The sequence below is a fragment of the Dermacentor variabilis genome, chromosome 2 (genome assembly GCF_050947875.1).
Source record: "Dermacentor variabilis isolate Ectoservices chromosome 2, ASM5094787v1, whole genome shotgun sequence".
In the NCBI taxonomy this organism is placed as follows: Eukaryota; Metazoa; Arthropoda; class Arachnida; order Ixodida; family Ixodidae; genus Dermacentor; species Dermacentor variabilis.
The window spans coordinates 251,976,890-251,996,389 of NC_134569.1; the positions used below are offsets into that span (position 1 = coordinate 251,976,890).

At 46.5% G+C, this 19,500-nt stretch overlaps 1 protein-coding gene across 1 annotated transcript in view; it reads right to left on the reverse strand.

Moving 5' to 3' along the window:
* The window catches only part of LOC142573233 (uncharacterized), a 189,028-nt gene that overhangs the window by 103,768 nt on the left and 65,760 nt on the right, over window positions 1–19,500 (reverse strand). The window contains exon 3 of the mRNA XM_075682831.1: window positions 523–591. Within this exon, the coding sequence (XP_075538946.1) occupies window positions 523–591 (69 nt within the window). The remainder of the gene's footprint in view (window positions 1–522; window positions 592–19,500) is intronic.

Here is a 19,500-nt window from a genome sequence, read left to right on the forward strand (position 1 = left end):
CATAGGCGAGCAACGACTGGTGATCCTTCATCGCTTGTGGCTGGTCAAATGCCGGCTGTGCGCATGTTGCTTTTTTGAAATCGAAAGCTCGGTGGCTGCTGTAGTGGATACAGTGTTTCGCAGTGTACATGGCCGCGGGAGCCGGAGTCGAAGAGATATGAATGGTAAAACGTTCGTGTACCGATCACTGCATGTACGGTGAAGAACTACAGGGGTGGGAATAAGAAGTCTACATGGAGTCATGCAGTACGCCGTCTTTCATAGCACCTGTGCCGCTACTTTAGGTTGCTAAAACCGACCAATAGTTTCATAAAATTCACAGGCAGCCAACCACACATCAATCTCTCGGTTTATTATAAATGTACCTTAATAATGATTTGTGCTTGGCGCATTATAGCTTGCACGGCGGCTGCAGCATGGAAATCCCATATCGTCAAATCCGCATCAATAAAGTCATTGCGTGGCTGCTTTTGATGAAGATTTTCTGACTGAAATAACTATTCAGAACAATGGTATACTTACTGTACGCCTGGGGAGAGCAAGGTGGGGGCCTATTTCCTGAACCTTCGAAGGAGACGGTATCATCTGCGCCTGCATGCAAGAAAAGCAGATAAACAATACTTTTTATTTATTTATTTATTTATTTATTTATTTATTTATTTATTTATTTATCTATATAATATTCCATTCCATATATCGGCGTTCACGAGGAATGTTAATAGTTACAAGCTAGAGAACTTATGCAATAAATTTATATCAAGTACAATGTAATCTAAATACATCAACAAAAACGAAATGCAGAATCTTCACTGGAGTTGTCTAAGTGTGCGTAAGTTCGCCCACCCCCAACTTCCATTTGACCAACACAAAAATTTCAAGTTGGTCAAGCCCAAAATTTCGGTCGGCTCAACCTGAAATTTAAGTTTGCCCACGTCTAAATTTGAAGTTGGTCCGTCTCCAAATTTCAAGTTTGCTTACCCCTAATTTTCAATTTCACCCTCCCCCAAATTTCACTTGGTCCACATCCAAGTTTAATGCTGGCCCACCCGCAACTTTCATATGGCTCACCCGCCGAAGTTCAAGCTGGCCCACCACGATATTTGAACTTGGTCAACCCGAAAATTTCATTTGGCCCACCCCGACTATACACTTCCCCGTGCATTTTCTATGGAGCTCTTAGTTCCCCTATGGGTATTCTTTGTTAGCGTTATTTTATTGATTTAAATTGTTATTCACTTATACAGCTACAAATAATCTACATTCACACTATTATAAGGATTACATGAATTAACCTCGCAAATTACGCGTTTTTGTGCAGATAAAAAGCATTAGTTTTTGTTGACAGAGCTAGTGTCCTCATTAAGAATGCTTACGCATTAAACAAAATGTAGAAACTCCACTGGAGTGGTCTAAGCATGTGTAAGCATACCACAAAATTTCAGATGACGAACCGCGATATTTCCAGTTGGCCCACAACCAAACTTAACTTGGGCCACCCCACATTTCAAGTTGGCCGATCCCCAAACATAAGTTGGCCCACCCCCCAATTTAGTTGGCCCATTCCCAAATTGTCGGTGGCCCACCGCCAAATTTCAATATGACCCGTTCCCAAATTTAAGTTGGCCCACCTCCAAATGCCGACTTCGCTCATCCAGAAATTGAAGTTGGCCCTCCCGCACATTTCCAGTTGGCCCACCCGAAAATTTCAAATCGGCCCACCCGCCAAATTTTTTTTGATCCACCCTCAAATTTCAAGTTGGCCCACCCAAAAATTCAGTCGGTGCATCCCTACTATAAGCTTCCCTGTGAATTTGCTATGGAGCTGTATGTATTCATATTGGTATTCTGTTTATATTATTTTATTAGTTGAAATTATTTACCCAGTTATTTATCTTACAACTCACTGATACTTACACCTTTTACACCTGCTGAAGTTGTGCAGCTGCTGTTTAAAGTAAAAAAAAAACGTCTCTGCTGGGTATGGTGATGTTGAACCAGTACCGATGAAATATATTGCGGATATAATTGCCCCTGTCATTGTGCACATCATAAACAGAATGTTTGAAAGCGGTATATTTCCTGATTGTCTAAAAATAGCACGCGTATGCCATATTTACAAAGGAGATGATAAACATTTAATGCCAAATTTCCGGCCGATATCTGTCTTACCTGTTCTGTTAAAGGTGTTCAGAGTGCCCTGAATGTTAGGCTACAAACATTCTTCAGTAAATATATGTAATGAGCGGCATGCAGTACGGATTCCAAAAAATATATCTTGTAAAGCAGCTCTTCTTAATATCAAACAAAATAATAGATATTCAAAATAGAACGTATACATTAGGTTTATTTGTAGACTTTAGGAAAGCCTTTGATACAGTATGCCACAGTTTATTAATTAGCAAATAGGAAGGGTGCGGTGTACGAAGTATAGTATTGGAACTTTTACGACCCTACTTAACCAATCGCTCTCAATATGTCAGTATAAATAATCACGTTTCATCTTACGCGGAAATCATACCAGGTGTTCCACAAGGGTCAGTACTTGGACCTCTTCTGTTTATAATATATATTAATGATCTGTGTGGTATCCCCGGGTCCTGAATTAGTTATGTATGCAGATAATACTAACACATTCTTTAAAGCTGCTACTATAACGGAGCTCGAATTGAAAGTTAACAATTACCTGAAACAACTCTCTTGCTGGTTACAACAGACTAAGCTACAAATGAATTCTTCCAAAACAAAATATATCATATTTGCTCCTACTAATAAACCACGTAACTGCAATGCGGCTATTCTTTTTGAAGATAGGCTGATAGAGCAGGTAAAATGTCAAACATTTCTCGGAGTGTGGTTGCAAGAGGATTCGGCCTGGAACATGCACATCGACAAACTTGCTATGGAACTAAGCAGAAATGTTGGTTGCTTATACAGACTGAGTACTCTGGTTCCTCCATGGCTGAAAACTTCATTGTAATACGCACTCTTTTATCCTAGATTAACCTACTGCATATTGATTTGGCGCACTACTTCGCGAAAACTTATAATAAATTGATTGTGCTGCAAAAAAAGAGTTACGTTCATTCTAGGGATATTATGGCCTTGTACAAAACTTTAGAACACTATTTTTTATGAAACATTCGATGTTAAAGGCAAAGCAGGTGTATTATTACAAGCTGCTGAAATACATTAAACAAAAGAAATCACACTACCTCTTGAATGTACCCACCAGTCCACATTACAGCCTTCGACAACATAACATGGGAACACCAAAAATAAGAATCAATTACGGAAAGCAACTGTTCAGTTACCAGGCACCTTCACTACTAAATCGCCTACGTGATCTTGAAGATGAAATTATGGAATGTTCGACTAAATCACACAAAACTTTTCTCATTCTGAACAATTTGAGTTTGCCTGATTAGAAGCGCAGAATAAATTGCCAGTCTTTTGTTTCTTAGTTTTCAGGTTGTAGTTGGTCTGAACCAAAACGTACCGTACTTTGAGTATCCTGTTGCTTTCTCATATTTCTTGTAGGCATGTTGTTTCACGAAAATAATATTCTGTCTCGCGACACTCCAGCTGATTTGGGCATGTCTGTATGATACATGTTGCGGCGTACGGCCAGCGTGCCCACTTGTGGGCGCAGAAGCATTTGTCAGGCCACATGGCCTTTAGCTTCTGCTTCCTTTCTGTTGTAAACAGGAGAAAAATAAACTCATTCATTGATTCATATCTTATGGCTTATAAAGACATCCATCTTCTACATTTACGCTATATAACAATTAAATGTTAAGCTTTGCAAATTACGAATTTTTTTCCAGATCGAAGACATTACACTTTTCGCGTACCAGGCTTTGGGAGCTCGCCAAAGAGGGTTTTTACATTAAAATATCATGTGCGAAGGAGTCAACACCAATTAAAGCAGCAATTATAAAAAAATATAATCAAGAACGTGGTAAGCCAAGTACAGCCGCCAGCTTAAATTATAACGAGGGTAGAGAAAAAAACTACATAAAACACGTCATTGCAGCAGGAAATACGACAATGCCCTAAAGAACAATATGTTCGATCGCTTCTGAGCTCAGTAGTTACGTCAACGGGAGACGGTTCCACTCATTTACAGTGCGTAGAAAATTGGAAAACTTGAAGCCACGTTTTGGCCTTGAACGTACTAAGATAGGTCGCACAATGACGCCTTGTTGCCCTGGATAACTTTATTCATATTTATTTATTTAGTTACATATGCTGCAGCCCAATATAGGGCTCGAACATGAGCCGGAACATCATACATTACATTACACATTAAAGACACATGAACACAAAAAGATCAATGATAAAAAAAGCGATTTACATGTTAGCGGAAGTGCCTACCAGCGGCAGCTATAAAATCTTTTAGTGATAGTGAACGAATGTTACCGGGTAGAGAATTCCAAAGCTCTGTTGTACTTGGAGAAAAACAGTACTTGAATGTGTTAGTACGGGCATAAATAGGTGTTATGTTCAAGGCGTGGGAGCTACGGGTACAACTTGCATTAGTAAATTTGTATAGTTACAATGAGAAAGACTAGAGATGGAGTTATTAATTGCATATAAGTGTTTAAGGCTTCTATGTGATAACGTGAAAGTAATGGCTCAATGTGCAAAGATTGTTGAGCCTGTGTTGGCGAAAAAGTGCGGCTATAATTTTGGCAAACGAAATGGATAGATTTTCATTGAGCGCTGTTGGGCGACATGATTTCGCATTGTTCGCAGGCGAACCAAACGACGGGTGCACATTCAAGAACAGGAGCGAATTAGCGTTTCATAAAAAGCAGTTTAGTATCGCGGGGCGTCTAAGCTAAAGTGCAGTGAAAATAAGCAATTTTTTAGTGATTTCCCGTTTACATAGTCATTATGTTTAGACCATGAAAGATGTTCGGTTAGAATGACACCTAGGTAATAATATTAAGACACTCCTTTAAGTTGGGTCCCATCCAGAGAATAATTGAACGAGAAGGGGCTCTGTGTATTGGAAACTGACATCAGGACTGTTTTACTACAGTTGATGTTCACTTACCACGTTTTGTACCAAGCGCAGAAAGACATAAGGGATTGGGCAAGATTGTGGTGGTCATCAATGGAATTAATAGATTCGTATAAGACGCAGTCATCCGCATAAAGTCTGATATTATTTTAGGTGCTACGAGGTAAAACATTGATGTATATTAGAAATAACAAAGGGCCTAAAACAGATCCCTGACGTGACGTCTACAGGAGTTGAATCTACTGAGTTAGAAGAAACAAATTGTGAGCGACAACGAAGAAAACTGTCTATGCAAGAAGCAAGATAAGAATTATTGAATATGGTGTTAAATTTTACCAGTAGTTTATAATGCATCACAGAGTCAAAAGCTTTACAGACGTCAATAAAGATGGCATACACTTGATTACCTATGTCTAGGTTAGAAGCGATATCATGAACGAAATTGAGTAATTGCGCTACAATGCTATAACCAAGACGAAACCATGCTGGGCCCGTGTTCGAACATCATTAAGGTTTAGGAATTCGATTATGTATTTGTGAATAATGTTCTCTAACATCTTGCATGACGGGGGCATGAGAGATATCGGCGTGTAGTTAGAGAGAAGTTCATTATCACCAGATTTATACAAAGGCAGGACTTTGGCTGTTTTCCATTTAGCTAGTACTTCACCAGAGTCTAAAGATTTCTGGAAGATTACAGTAATGTACTGATCTGTCCATAGGGAGTATCTTACAAGGAAACAATTCCGGATACCATCCGGACCGGTACACTTTTAGTGTCGAGATTCAAGATTACGTTTAAGACACCGTAAGAACTTATTACGATATCACCTAATTAATTAGTTTGTACATCGTAACTTAACTCTGGAGCTAGAGGGTTATCGAGGGTGAAAACATATCGGAATTACGAGTTAAAAGAATTCGAAACTAGGGTGGTGTTGCAAGTAATAGCGTCGGTAATCTTGAAAGAGGTACTGCACATTCCACTAATTAAAATTGATGTCCAGAACTTGCGAGGATTTTATTTAAGCAGTGGAGCATGCTGCACTCAAAAATAGTAATCTTTAGCATTTATAGTAAGAGTACGAAGTTCCTTCCTGGCTTTCTCAAAAGGAACGCGCAGCGCACGATTAGAATGCTTTGATTTGCACAGTCTACCGACACGGTGGGATAGGTGCAGGACATCCCGGTTAATCAAAGGAAGGTTATTATTTATCTTTTTTTAATGGAACGTAGGTAATTGATGCAAGATTTTACTAACGACTCAAAACAATCAACATCAATGTCAACGGGACATTCAGTACTGAGTTACAAACAATGATCAAAGTTATCAGCCAAAATGTCAGTTATATACGTATCGTCAGCCTCGTTAAAATCGTGAAATGAGCAATAGGTAAAGCATTCATGTAGGATAAGACAGTTAACGTGTGCGAGAACTGCGTTATGATCCGAGATTCCTTCGAGGTTCGAGATTCCTTCGAAAACCAAAATGAGCAAGGCTGCGACTTATAAATACTAAGTATGGAGTTCTGCCGCGTATTCTTATCAACCAGTTTTAACAGGTTATGGGACAAAGAAAACATAATTAAGTATGCACAAATAGAGGCACTAATGGAGGAATATGTAAGGGAAGGCCAGTGAATGCCGGGAACGCTAAAGTCACCAAGAACGGTTAAGTTAGAACTGTCGAGGCTATGGTCATGTATAAAATTCGATATATTATTGAGCAAGTCACTAGGGCTATAGGGGGGTGGAAGATAAAGACAACAAATTGTCAAATTCTGCTTCTGCACTAGTAACGTGCACCAAAGCGATTCTAAAATGTGAGGACCTGGTAGAACATCTAAGTTAAAATCTGAACGTAAAAGCAAAGCAATACCCCCACCTTTCTTATTCTGACGGTCGTAGCGGACAGCAATGTAACCAGGAGGCATGAATCATGTGTCTATAATATTATTACGATACCATCGAGCGATGCTCATGTGACGAGCCGCCGTGAGAACGACGAAGATGTTGGTCGGTGCCCTTGGCACGAGCGAGTGCCAGCCGGGATGCCTGGCTCCAGTGTAAATAGCGTGTAAATAGCAACTTTCGTCTGCGTCTTTCCACACGTAACATTTCTGGTGGAGGTCAGCGATCCCCGTCCTCACCACAGAACTCCGAAGTGGTTTGCAAACCGAGCTTGCCACCATGCCTCCCGGTGACGAGCACGCCTCTGCAACGGCTTCGGCTTGTCCGACTGCTCCAATGGTCACGGTTGCCCCACATCGTGACCCAGGTGTGTTCTCTGGCCTGGAGGGACAGGATGGCGACGACTGGATCAAGCTCTATCAACACGCCAGCGCTAATAACAGGTGGGACCCAACGATTATGCTCACCAATGTCATCTTTTATCTCGGCGGCACCCCACGCGTGTGGCACCAAACGCATGATGACGAAGTAACCAGTTGGGACAGTTTCAAAGAAAAGCTACGGGAACTGTTCAGCGACCCCATCGGCCACAAGGTTGCCGCGAGAAAGGCGCTTGCGTCTCGTGTTCAGACATCTACAGAGCAGTACGTTTCATACATCTTCGACGTCTTGGCTCTATGCCGCGAAGCTGACGATGCTATGTCTGAATCAGATAAAGTGGCCCATGTGCTAAAAGGCATCGCCGACGACGCTTTCAGTTTGCTTGTTTTCGGCAACGTCTCGACTATCGACGCCATTATAAAAGAATGCCGTCGCCTTGAACAGGCTAAGAGCCACCGTATCTCAAACCACATTGCGCGGCTACCCAAAACTGCTGCTACGTCGACATGTGAGGGTCGACCACGTCAGAACACCACCTGTGACGACGTCACCCGTATTGTTCGCCGCGAACTCGAGGCCACCTGTTCGTCAGCTATCTCCATGACGCCTCCCGATCCACCAGAAACCACCATTGCGATGATTCAGGCCGCCGTCAGACAAGAATTTCAAAACATGGATCTGAATACCGTGTGTTCCACGTCTCGACCCAGCGTTCCCCAGTTATCTAGCGGCCGTCCTCGTCCCCGGCAGTCCTTTTCTGCCACATCTCGCCGCAACCCGTCCGAATGGCGTACCCCTGATGACAGGCCGATCTGATTCCACTGCTGTCGCATCGGCCACGTCGCCCGTCACTGCCGCAACCGATCGCGACCACCTCCTCGGACTTACGCCGCAACTTATACCCGCACCTTTGGACCTTCTGTACCCTATGCCACCCGCAATGAACCCACTACCGCTGATGCCCCTGCTCCGAACCTTCGCTACAGCCGCTCGCCCTCACCTCGACGCCACCAGTCTCGTTCGCCCCAACCCCGCCGCTTCTCTTCGCCGCCTATCGCCTCCTGGGCCCAGCCGGAAAACTAGGCACTGCAGCTTCTGGAGGTGAACCTGCGTTGTCGACCCTGACCTCAAATCCTCTGCTCACGTTACCTACTAACCGAAACCTTCTTGACGTTGACGTTGAAGGCTATACTGTCACGGCACTCATCGATACAGGAGCCCATCTTTCTATTATGAGTGCTGCCTTCCAACGACGACTGAACAAGGTCCTCACCCCAGCGTCGTCACGCGTCGTCCGCGTTGCGGATGGCGGTACTGTGCCTATCATCGGCATGTGTACAGCACGTGTTAGCATCGCCGGCCGCCACACTCCTGTCCTTTTCACCGTAATTGCTCATTGTCCCCACGACGTCATTGTCGTCCTCGATTTTCTCTCCGCCCATTCTGCTTTTATTGACTGCTCTTCCAGTACCCTTCGCCTTGAGTTGCCGATGCTCGCAGAACCTTCTGCCGCACCCCACTGCCGCTTACGCTCCACCGGCTTCCTTCGCCTGCCACCAAAGTCCATAGCCTACATTGAACTGTTGTCTTTCCCACCAGTTCCTGATGGCGAGTACCTCGTCACTCCTTTGCCCGACATCCCAATACAGTATGACGTCACCGTGCCTCACAGTATACTTACTATTACTGCGAACCACACTAGCATGCCTGTCTGTAACTTTGGATTGGCAAAGAAAATTCTACCGCAAGGTATTTGCCTTGCCACCATTACGTGGCAAGGCAAATACGTGGCGATCAATACGTGGCAGCGTTATCGACCGATAGTTCTCGCGAGCTTAGCATACCCCTCGTGCCAGCCTCGGGCGTCGATACCAACATAAAGAAAATGGTTGCGACGGACCTGTCCTCTACGCAGGCGGAAGACCTTTGCGAAGTATCATCATCCTACCGCGATATTTTCGACTTCGACGATCGCCCTTTAGGCCAGACGCTCGCGGTCAAGCATTGGATTCTTACTCGCGATGCTGCGCCTATTCACCGACGACGGTATCGAGTTTCTGCATCGGAACGCCTAGCAATTCAAGATGAAGTGAACAAAATGCTCGATAAAAACATCACTGAGCCTTCATCGAGTCCCTGGGCGTCACCTGTGGTGTTGATTAAGAAGAAGGACGGCACGTGGCTCTTCTGTGTAGACTACCGTCATCTGAACAGCATTTCAAAGAAGGACGTCTACCCGCTCCAACGTAGAAACGACGCCCTTGACTGCCTGCACGGTTCCAGCTATTTCTCGTCTATTGATCTTCGTTCGGGATATTGGCAGATTGCTGTTTACGATATGGACAGAAAAAAAAACGCATTCATCACACCTAATGGCTTATACCAATTTAAAGTAATTCCGTTTCGATTATGCAACGCCCCTGCCACCTTTTAGTGTATGATGGACTCCTTGCTCCAAGGTTTCAAATGGTCCACATGCCTCTGCTACCTCGACGACGTCATCGTCTTCTCGCCAAACTTCGACACTCACCTTGAGCGTCTCAAAACTGTACTTGAAGTATTTCGAAAGGCGAAGCTGCAACTAAACTCGTCCAAATGTCGTTTTGACCACCGACAAATTACTCTCTGGGCCATCTCGTTGACGCTTCCGGAGTACAGCCTGATCCCGACAAAACTCGCGCTGCCCGAGAGTTTCCGGTTGCCACGACAGCCGCAGACGTTTGAAGTTTTGTAGGGCTGTGCTCGTACTTTCGTCGTTTTGTTCCAGATTTTGCAACAATTGCTAGGCCCCTAACTAATCTTTCGAAGAAAGGCGTACGATTCTCGTAGGGTACTGCAGAAGCCGACGCCTTCTCTTGTCTCGTCACTCTTCTCACCTCACCACCCATTCTCGCCCACTTCGACCCTGATGTCCCTACAGAATTACGTACAGATGCCACCAGTCATGGTGTAGGTGCCGTCTTAGCCCAGCGTCAGCGTGGCAAGGATAGCCTTATTGCTTATGCGAGCCGCCTCGTAGCCCCATCGGAGCGCAACTATTCCATTACGGAACGCGAATGCCTTGCTGTTGTCTGGGCGGTTGAGAAGTTCCGTCCTTACCTTTACGGTCACCCTTTTTCCGTAGTTACTGACCATCATGCTCTCTGCTGGCTCTCATCGCTAAAGGATCCTACAGGCCGGCTTGGTCGATGGGCTTTCAGGCTACAGGAATTTTCATATTCCGTGGTGTACAAGTCTGGCCGCCTGGACCAAGACGTTGACAGTTTGTCGCGTTACCCTGTTGACGACTCTGACTCCTCCAATATTTCCAGTGCTTCTTGCGTACTCTCTGTATCCCAGCTGCTTCATTTAGCCGACGATTAACGCCGTGATGCCTACATCAGAGCACTCATCGACCGTTTTGAACACTCTCCGGCCGATGCTGCTATACGCCTCTTCGTCCTCCGCGACGGTACTCTGTAACGTCGTAACCTTCGTCCGGACGGCTCTGAGTTCCTGCTTGTAATACCTAAACACCTCCGCTCCACCGTTCTAGAAGAGCTTCACGACGCACCAACGGCAGGACACCTCGGCGTATCTCGAACCTATGACCGTGTACGTCGCTGTTTTTTCTGGCCTGGCCTTGCGCGTTCCGTATGACGTTACATCGCCGCTTGTGAACTTTGCCAACGACGCAAGAAGCCTTCCCAGCTCCCCGCTGGTTACCTGCAGCCGCTCGACATCCCTGCCGGGCCCTTCCATCGTGTCGGCTTGGACCTTCTCGGCCCATTTCCGGAATCCACATCAGGAAACAAGTGGGTTGCAGTCGCGGCGGACTACGCGACCCGCTACGCCGTAACTTGTGCTCTTCCGACCAGTTGCGCAACTGTGTTGCGGATTTCCTCCTACATGATAGCATTTTGATGCATGGTGCTCCGCGTCAATTGCTTACAGACCGCGGCCGCACCTTTTTGGCCAAAGTCATTGACGACATCATGCGCGCCTGCTAAATACAGCATAAATTTACCACCTCCTACCACCCCCAAATGAACGGCCTCTTTGAGCGTTTGAACCGCAGCCTTACAGACATGCTATCCAAATACGTTGCAGACGACCACCGTGACTGGGACCTGGCTCTACCTTACATTACCTGTGCATCCAACTCTTCCCGTCTCGAAATAGCTGGCTTTTCCACGTTTTACCTCTTGTATGGCCGCGAACCGACGCTACCACTGGGCACTGTGCTTCCGTCCGCCACAGCTTCAACTAGCGATTATGCCCGTGATGCAATCGCCCATGCTGACGATGCTCGCCAACTTGCGCGCGCTCCTCTGCAAGTGTCTCAAGACAAGCATAAACAACGCTACGACCTCCGTCACCGTGATGCCCATTTTGTGCCCGGTGCCGGCGTATTGCTTTGGTCACCATCGCGCAAAATCGGCCTTTGTGAAAAACTGCTTTCCTGTTACACAGGCCCATATCGCGTGATACGCAAAGTGACCGATGTCACCTATGAAATCGTTCTAGCCCCGCCCACTACGTCCTCCTCTGTTACAACCAGTGACATTGTCCACGTTGCCCTACTCAATCCCTAAAGCTCTCCATGCACCTTGGATATTTAACAGCACCGCGACGGTGCTTTTGCCGCCGGGGGGTAATATTACGATACCATCGAGCGATGCTCAAGAGACGAGCCGCCACGAGAACGACGAAGATGTTGGTCGGTGCCCTTGGCACGAGCGAGTGTCAGCCTGGCTGTCTGGCTCCAGTGTAAATAGCGTGTAAATAGCATCTTTCGTCTGTGTCTTTCCACACGTAACAATATCTTCACGAAGCCATATTTCTGTGATGCATATAACGTGAGCAAAATATGAAGAAACTAGCAAAAAATTATGGGAATTGGCTAGTTATGCTTCTGGCAATAACATTCACAAGCGGAAGATCTGTGGCAGAGTGATGAGATTGTCAACCTGATGATGAAACATTTGGAAATTTTGTGCTGGAATAAAAACAGGGAGATCTTGTTGAACTATTTGAGGCACCCTCCCAGTTGTAACGAACATTATTATTTAATAAATGATCGAACCTCATTTTAATAACCAAGCCGTTATTCCGCTTTTCAACCGAAGCGTCCCATACCTGTTTACGTACTGTACGCACTCTGGACGAAAAATCTTTGGAAAAATTAATGCCGCAATTTTTCAGCTTATAAGCGTTTTTCAGTATAACTAGCTTATCGCTGAAATCAAGTAATCTTAAAGTAATAGGGCGAGAATGCAGAGGGTGCATTGCGCCTAACCTATGGAAGCATTCAATACGCGGACAGTCAAGGGAAAGCCTGTTGAAAACGTTCGCAACGTTGGGATGCAGCGTGTCAAGATTCTCGTTAGTGTCTTCTGGTAGCCATGAAGGATTATGTTTTATCTTCGTCAACGTTTTCAAAATCGTCATATTTGGCAGTTAGATCGGCAACAGTGCCTTTTATGCAAGCCGCCTCAGAGCAAAGCTGATTAGAGGCTTGATCAGGCAATGCCTTCGAACAAGTGGTTTTGAGAGCCGCGACACGCAAAAGGCATCGAAACGTGTATTCACAGGACCTTTGATTTCAGATGTCTTGCGACATAGTTTTCTGACAAGAAACTAAGTCCGAAAGAACATTCACAAGAGAAGGGTTATCGCAACTAAACATTACCAGTTCGGCCGACGTCTCAAGGACATTAAGAACACTTTCTTGGGATTCGTCTGGAGAGAGAGTAGAGGTTTATTGTAGTAGAGGTTCGGTTATGGTGGCTGGAGCACCTCCTCCAGGGCCCCACTGTTTGCAGCGGCTCGCCGGGCCTGGTCAAGGGTCGCCAGTTGGCTTCCCGATTCCACTTCCACGAGTCGCGCCTCCCGCGACCAGTTATGGAGAGTGTTGTCTAGCAGCGGCGAGGTGGCAGCCGCGGATGTAACGCGCACTGGAATGTTATGTGTTCCAACGTCGGTGTTTCTTCGCACCACGGGCTGCTGTATTTGTCTGGGAACATTTTGTGTAGCCTGTAGAAATGTGGGTAAGTGTTTGCAGGCGTCGCCAGTCCCGTGCTTGCCTCCTGTCTAGGCCTGGGTAAGGAAGGGCTTTGGTTCGACGACTTAGTCGTTGTCATTAGAAGATTCATCTTGGCGCACCGGGTGTCAAGGTGTTCTCTTGGGCGGTGTGGCCCGCAGCTCGGCTTGTCATGCCTCGAGCCAAGCGGTCCGCCCGTTGGTTCCCCGCTATCCCTGTGTGCGTGCCGGGCACCAGGTCACGCATTGATCCATGGTGCCCGGCACGCACACAGGGATAGCCGGGAGCCAACGGGCGGACCGCTTGGCTCGAGACATGACAGGCCAAGCCGCGGGCCACACCGCCCAAGAGAACACCTTGACACCCGGTGCGCCAAGATGAATTTTCTAATGACAACGACTAAGGATGCGGAAGACGCTGCCCGGTAAAGCCCCCTCCCCCAAGTAAGAGGCGGCAGGCATCATGCGAGTCCGTCAGCACGTGGGCCGATTGGCCCTTAGCTTCCGCGGCATGTATGACCAGGGCTATGGCCACATGTTCGGCCATTGCAACTTATTTCATGTGTATGGATGGTGCTGCGGTTGTTCGTCCTTGGCTAGTCACGAGAGCTGCAAATGTGTTGAGGGTGCCTGTATTCCTGTGATACGAACTCGCGCCTGTAAAGTAAGTATCCGGATCGCTTCACCGCCTTAGTAAGGTGGCTGCGCTCGCGCGTCTCCGTGCCGCATGATGGACTGGGTGCATGTGGCGGGGGATTGGCGCCACGTGGATCCGCTCTCGGATTTCAGATGGCAGTAGTAGTGTTTGGTCGCCGCAATATTGTGGTGTCAGTTGATAGTGAAGTCTTTGTAAAACGGACGTCACTGAGGTGTCGTGTTTCGCCGTTCACGCTGCGCCATCAGTGTGGCCGCTGCATATTCCTCGAACATGTTCATGATTCCCAATTCGTGCAGTCGGATCGTGCTTGTGCTTTCAGACAGGCCGAGTGCTGTTTTACAGGCGATTCTTATGAGCTTATCCGCATGTTTGATGTCGTTACGTCGTGTGGTTTAGAAAAACAGGGCGTACGTTAAACGACTAATGACGAAGGCGTTTATTAGTTCCATGGTGTCTGCTACGGTCATGCCTTCTCGGCTGCGTGCATCTCTGCTAATAAGCCCGGTTACGCTGCGAACAGTGCGTCTCAGATTGAAGAGCGAACTTTAGCTGTGTTAGCATTGAGACACAATAGATAGTAATCACTACCTAGAGTTCCGCCTAGGTTACACCAGGTGACCCCCGTCTCATTGTTGACAAATGTAAGGTCCGGCGTGGTCTCCCAGGCAACGCTGTTTCCTATCCTTGTAGGCGTCCCTGGCTGCGAAATCAGTAGGAGTTCGTGGGACTGAGTTTCTCGTAGTCGAGTGAAGCCCGTGGCGGTGTCGCGTTGATAACCTTATGCGGAGTGACAGGCGTAGAAGTCTCTGAGAAAGATTAGTCGGTGTTTCGTTGAGAGCAAGGTAGATACGTGACTTAAAATTAATGAAAAATTGGCCCTCTTATACCTAGGAGGCTATATACGTTGGTTATGAGACACTGGGGACGACCCTTTTTAACTGGCCAAATGGTGAGTATTTGGTGATGGATTTCTAGGCCAAGTGCTATGGCGAGAGTGAGTGTCAGGTCCTTGCGGGCCAATGCTGCCACTTCAGGGTAGTTCGAATCGCTGTAAAAAGGGTGGCCCCAATAGGTAACCGCATTTTTCCCACTTCCTAAAGACAAGTAATGTCAGGTGCGACGAGCGCCGCCTTGATATATTGTGTAAGTCCAGCTTTTTCATTACGTAGTGATCCGCAGTTCCACTGCCAAATTACGAGATTCTCTTGGTGTGTACGTGTGTAGTTAGCTAGAGTATGGGCTCTCGAAATGTTCTGTGTCTGTGGTTACGATGACCTTTGGATCTCGGTTGCCCGGGCTAAGGCTGCTACAATGTTTCCTCGTTTTTTTTACTCCTTTGAGCGAGTCTTCGGTGTACCGCTTAAGATTGTGAAGCTCTGCAAAAAATAATTGCATTTGTGCGCACATATTGTCTAGTTTCCCTTCCAGATGAGTGATGGATGTAGGCGTCTGTGGTGTATGCTGCGTTTGTGATAGTGCTATGGTCTGTGTTGGTTTGGCCTGTGTATTGGACAGTTGTGCGGGTGCGTTTGTTTTATGGGTTCACCGTGCGTCGTCATGCTTGCCATTTGTCGTTTAAGCGTTTCGAGTTCATTTTTCATGCTGTCCAAGCTTGCCTTAAGTTGTCTGTTTTCGGCAACTATTTTCTTGTACTCCTTGTTTTGTGTGACAGGTGTGGTTGTGGAGGACGCGACCGCTGCCCAGCTTACCTGTGAATTTGTCAGAACGGAGGCCACCTTCGGTGCTTCTCTGGATGATCGTTGCGTCTGCCTTGCTTCTCCGGGAACGCAGTCTCGTGCTCGAGAGCGGATCTGCTCGGGTGAGGTAACGCTGATCTGGACCGTGCGTTGAGTCGCTGCGGAGATGGCGATCTCGTCCTTCCCTGTCGGTCGCGTTGGTCGCTGTTATGGCTGTTTGTGTAGTCTGATCCCTGATCTTCTGAGGTGGACCAGCATGGTTTTTCCTGCACTTCACTGTGCTTGTCAGTGCTGTTTCTGACTTGAGGTTTTTTCGCTTGCTTGAAGCGTCGTTGGCAGCTGCGGTCGCCGGTGACGGGGGCCCCCTCACACGAGGCACACTTTGGCTCACATGGGTGTCCGTCCACTGGGTTTGTGATTCAGCAAATTCGGCACACTCGCAGGTTGGGCTGTGGACAGACGTCTGTCCGATGCCCTTTTCCATGGCATGTTTTGCACACTTGAACAGTAGCACGTTAAAGATGACACAGGAGTTCGCCTCCGTTGTAGTACACCACCCAAGGTAGGGACGGGCCGCAGAAAGTAAGGGCGACGCTCTTTGTTTCTCCGATAATTCTTGCTTTGATAAGTTCGATGCCTTGAGTCCGTATACGTATGTCTGCTACGATGGTCTCCGGTGGCGTTCGGGGTGGAAGTTCGTGTATAACTCCTAGGATAGCTCTCCCACCGCTGGCAGCGTATACGTTAACGTCATGCGAACGTCCGTTGATAGCGAGGGAGTGGACTCGGCGTGCCTGCTCCGCGACCTCCTGACTCGATGTCAAAAGTATGGCCATATTGGAGCCGGGCTTTATCATCATCATCATCATCAGCCTGGTTACGCCCACTGCAGGGCAAAGGCCTCTCCCATGCTTCTCCAACAACCCCGGTCATGTACTAATTGTGCCCATGCCGTCCCTGCAAACTTATTAATCTCATCCGCCCACCTAACTTTCTGCCGCCCCCTGCTACGCTTCCCTTCCCTTGGGATCCAGTCCGTAACCCTTAATGACCATCGGTTATCTTCCCTCCTCATTACATGTCCTGCCCATGCCCATTTCTTTTTCTTGATTTCAACTAAGATGTCATTAACTCGCGTTTGTTCCCTCACCCAATCTGCTCTTTTCTTATCCCTTAACGTTACACCTATCATTCTTCTTTCCATAGCTCGTTGTGTCGTCCTCAATTTGAGTAGAACCCTTTTAGTAAGCCTCCAGGTTTCTGCCCCGTAGGTGAGTACTCGTAAGACACAGCTATTATATACTTTTCTCTTGAGGGATAATGGCAACCTGCTGTTCATGATTTGGGAATGCCTGCCAAACGCACCCCAGCCCATTCTTATTCTTCTGATTATTTCAGTCTCATGATCCGAATCCGCCGTCACTACCTGCCCTAAGTAGATGTATTCCCTTACGACTTCCAGTGCCTCGCTGCCTATTGTAAATTGCTGTTCTCTCCCGAGACTGTTAAGCATTACTTTAGTTTTCTGCAGATTAATTTTTAGACCCACTCTTCTGCTTTGCCTCTCCAGGTCAGTGAGCATGCATTGCAATTGGTCCCCTGAGTTACTAAGCAAGGCAATATCATCAGCGAATCGCAAGTCACTAAGGTATTCTCCATTAACTTTTATCCCCAATTCTTCCCAATCCAGGTCTCTGAATACCTCCTGTAAACACGCTGCGAATAGCATTGGAGATATCGTATCTCCCTGCCTGACGCCTTTCTGTATTGGGATTTTGTTGCTTGCTTTATGGAGGACTACGGTGGCTGTGGAGCCGCTATAGATATCTTCCAGTATTTTTACGTATGGCTCATCTACACCCTGATTCCGTAATGCCTCCATGACTGCTGAGGTTTCGACTGAATCAAACGCTTTCTCGTAATCAATGAAAGCTATATATAAGGGTTGGTTATATTCTGCACATTTCTCTATCACTTGATTGATAGTGTGAATATGGTCTATTGTTGAGTAGCCTTTACGGAATCCTGCCTGGTCCTTTGGTTGACAGAAGTTTAAGGTGTTCCTGATTCTATTTGCAATTACCTTAGTAAATACTTTGTAGGCAACGGACAGTAAGCTGATCGGTCTATAATTTTTCAAGTCTTTGGCGTCCCCTTTCTTATGGATTAGGATTATGTTAGCGTCCTTCCAAGATTCCGGTACGCTCGAGGTCATGAGGCATTGCGTATACAGGGTGGCCAGTTTCTCTAGAACAATCTGTCCACCATCCTTCAACAAATCTGCTGTTACCTGATCCTCCCCAGCTGCCTTCCCCCTTTGCATATCTCCTAAGGCTTTCTTTACTTCTTGCGGCGTTACCTGTGGGATTTCGAATTCCTCTAGGCTATTCTCTCTTCCACTATCGTCGTGGGTACCACTGGTACTGTATAAATCTCTATAGAACTCCTCAGCCACTTGAACTATCTCATCCATATTAGTAACGATATTGCCGGCTTTGTCTCTTAACGCACACATCTGATTCTTGCCTATTCCTAGTTTCTTCTTCACTGTTTTTAGGCTTCCTCCGTTCCTGAGCGCATGTTCAATTCTATCCATATTATACTTCCTTATGTCAGCTGTCTTACGCTTGTTGATTAACTTCGAAAGTTCTGCAAGTTCTATTCTAGCTGTAGGGTTACATGCTTTCATACATTGGCGTTTCTTGATCACATCTTTCGTCTCCTGCGATAGTTTGCTGGTATCCTGTCTAACGGAGTTACCACCGACTTCTATTGCACACTCCTTAATGATGCCCACAAGATTGTCGTTCATTACTTCAACACTAAGGTCCTCTTCCTGAGTTAAAGCCGAATACCTGTTCTGTAGCTTGATCTGGAATTCCTCTATTTTCCCTCTTACCGCTAACTCATTGATCGGCTTCTTATGTACCAGTTTCTTCCGTTCCCTCCTCAGGTCTAGGCTAATTCGAGTTTTTACCATCCTGTGGTCACTGCAGCGCACCTTGCCGAGCACGTCCACATCTTGTATGATGCCAGGGTTAGCGCAGAGTATGAAGTCTATTTCATTTCTAGTCTCGCCGTTCGGGCTCCTCCACGTCCACTTTCGGCTATCTCGCTTGCGGAAGAAGGTATTCATTATCCTCATATTATTCTGTTCCGCAAACTCTACTAATAACTCTCCCCTGCTATTCCTAGTGCCTATGCCATATTCACCCACTGCCTTGTCTCCAGCCTGCTTCTTGCCTACCTTGGCATTAAAGTCGCCCATTAGTATAGTATATTTAGTTTTCACTCTGCCCATCGCCGATTCCACGTCTTCATAGAAGCTTTCGACTTCCTGGTCATCATGACTGGATGTAGGGGCGTAGACCTGTACAATCTTCATTTTGTACCTCTTATTAAGTTTCACAACAAGACCTGCCACCCTCTCGTTAATGCTATAGAATTCCTGTATGTTACCAGCTATATTCTTATTAACCAGGAATCCGACTCCTAGTTCTCTTCTCTCCGCTAAGCCCCGGTAGCACAGGACGTGCCCGCTATTTAGCACTGTATATGCTTCTTTTGGCCTCCTAACTTCACTGAGCCCTATTATATCCCATTTACTGCCCTCTAATTCTTCCAATAGCACTGCTAGACTCGCCTCACTAGACAACGTTCTAGCGTTAAACGTTGCCAGGTTCATATTCCAATGGCGGCCTGTCCGGCCTATACGGAGAAAAAATTGCTCACCTGTTATTTGGAAGTCGCAGGCCGTGACGATCGCTTCGGCGAGAGCCGGCGTGCTGATAGTTTTCAAAGGCAGC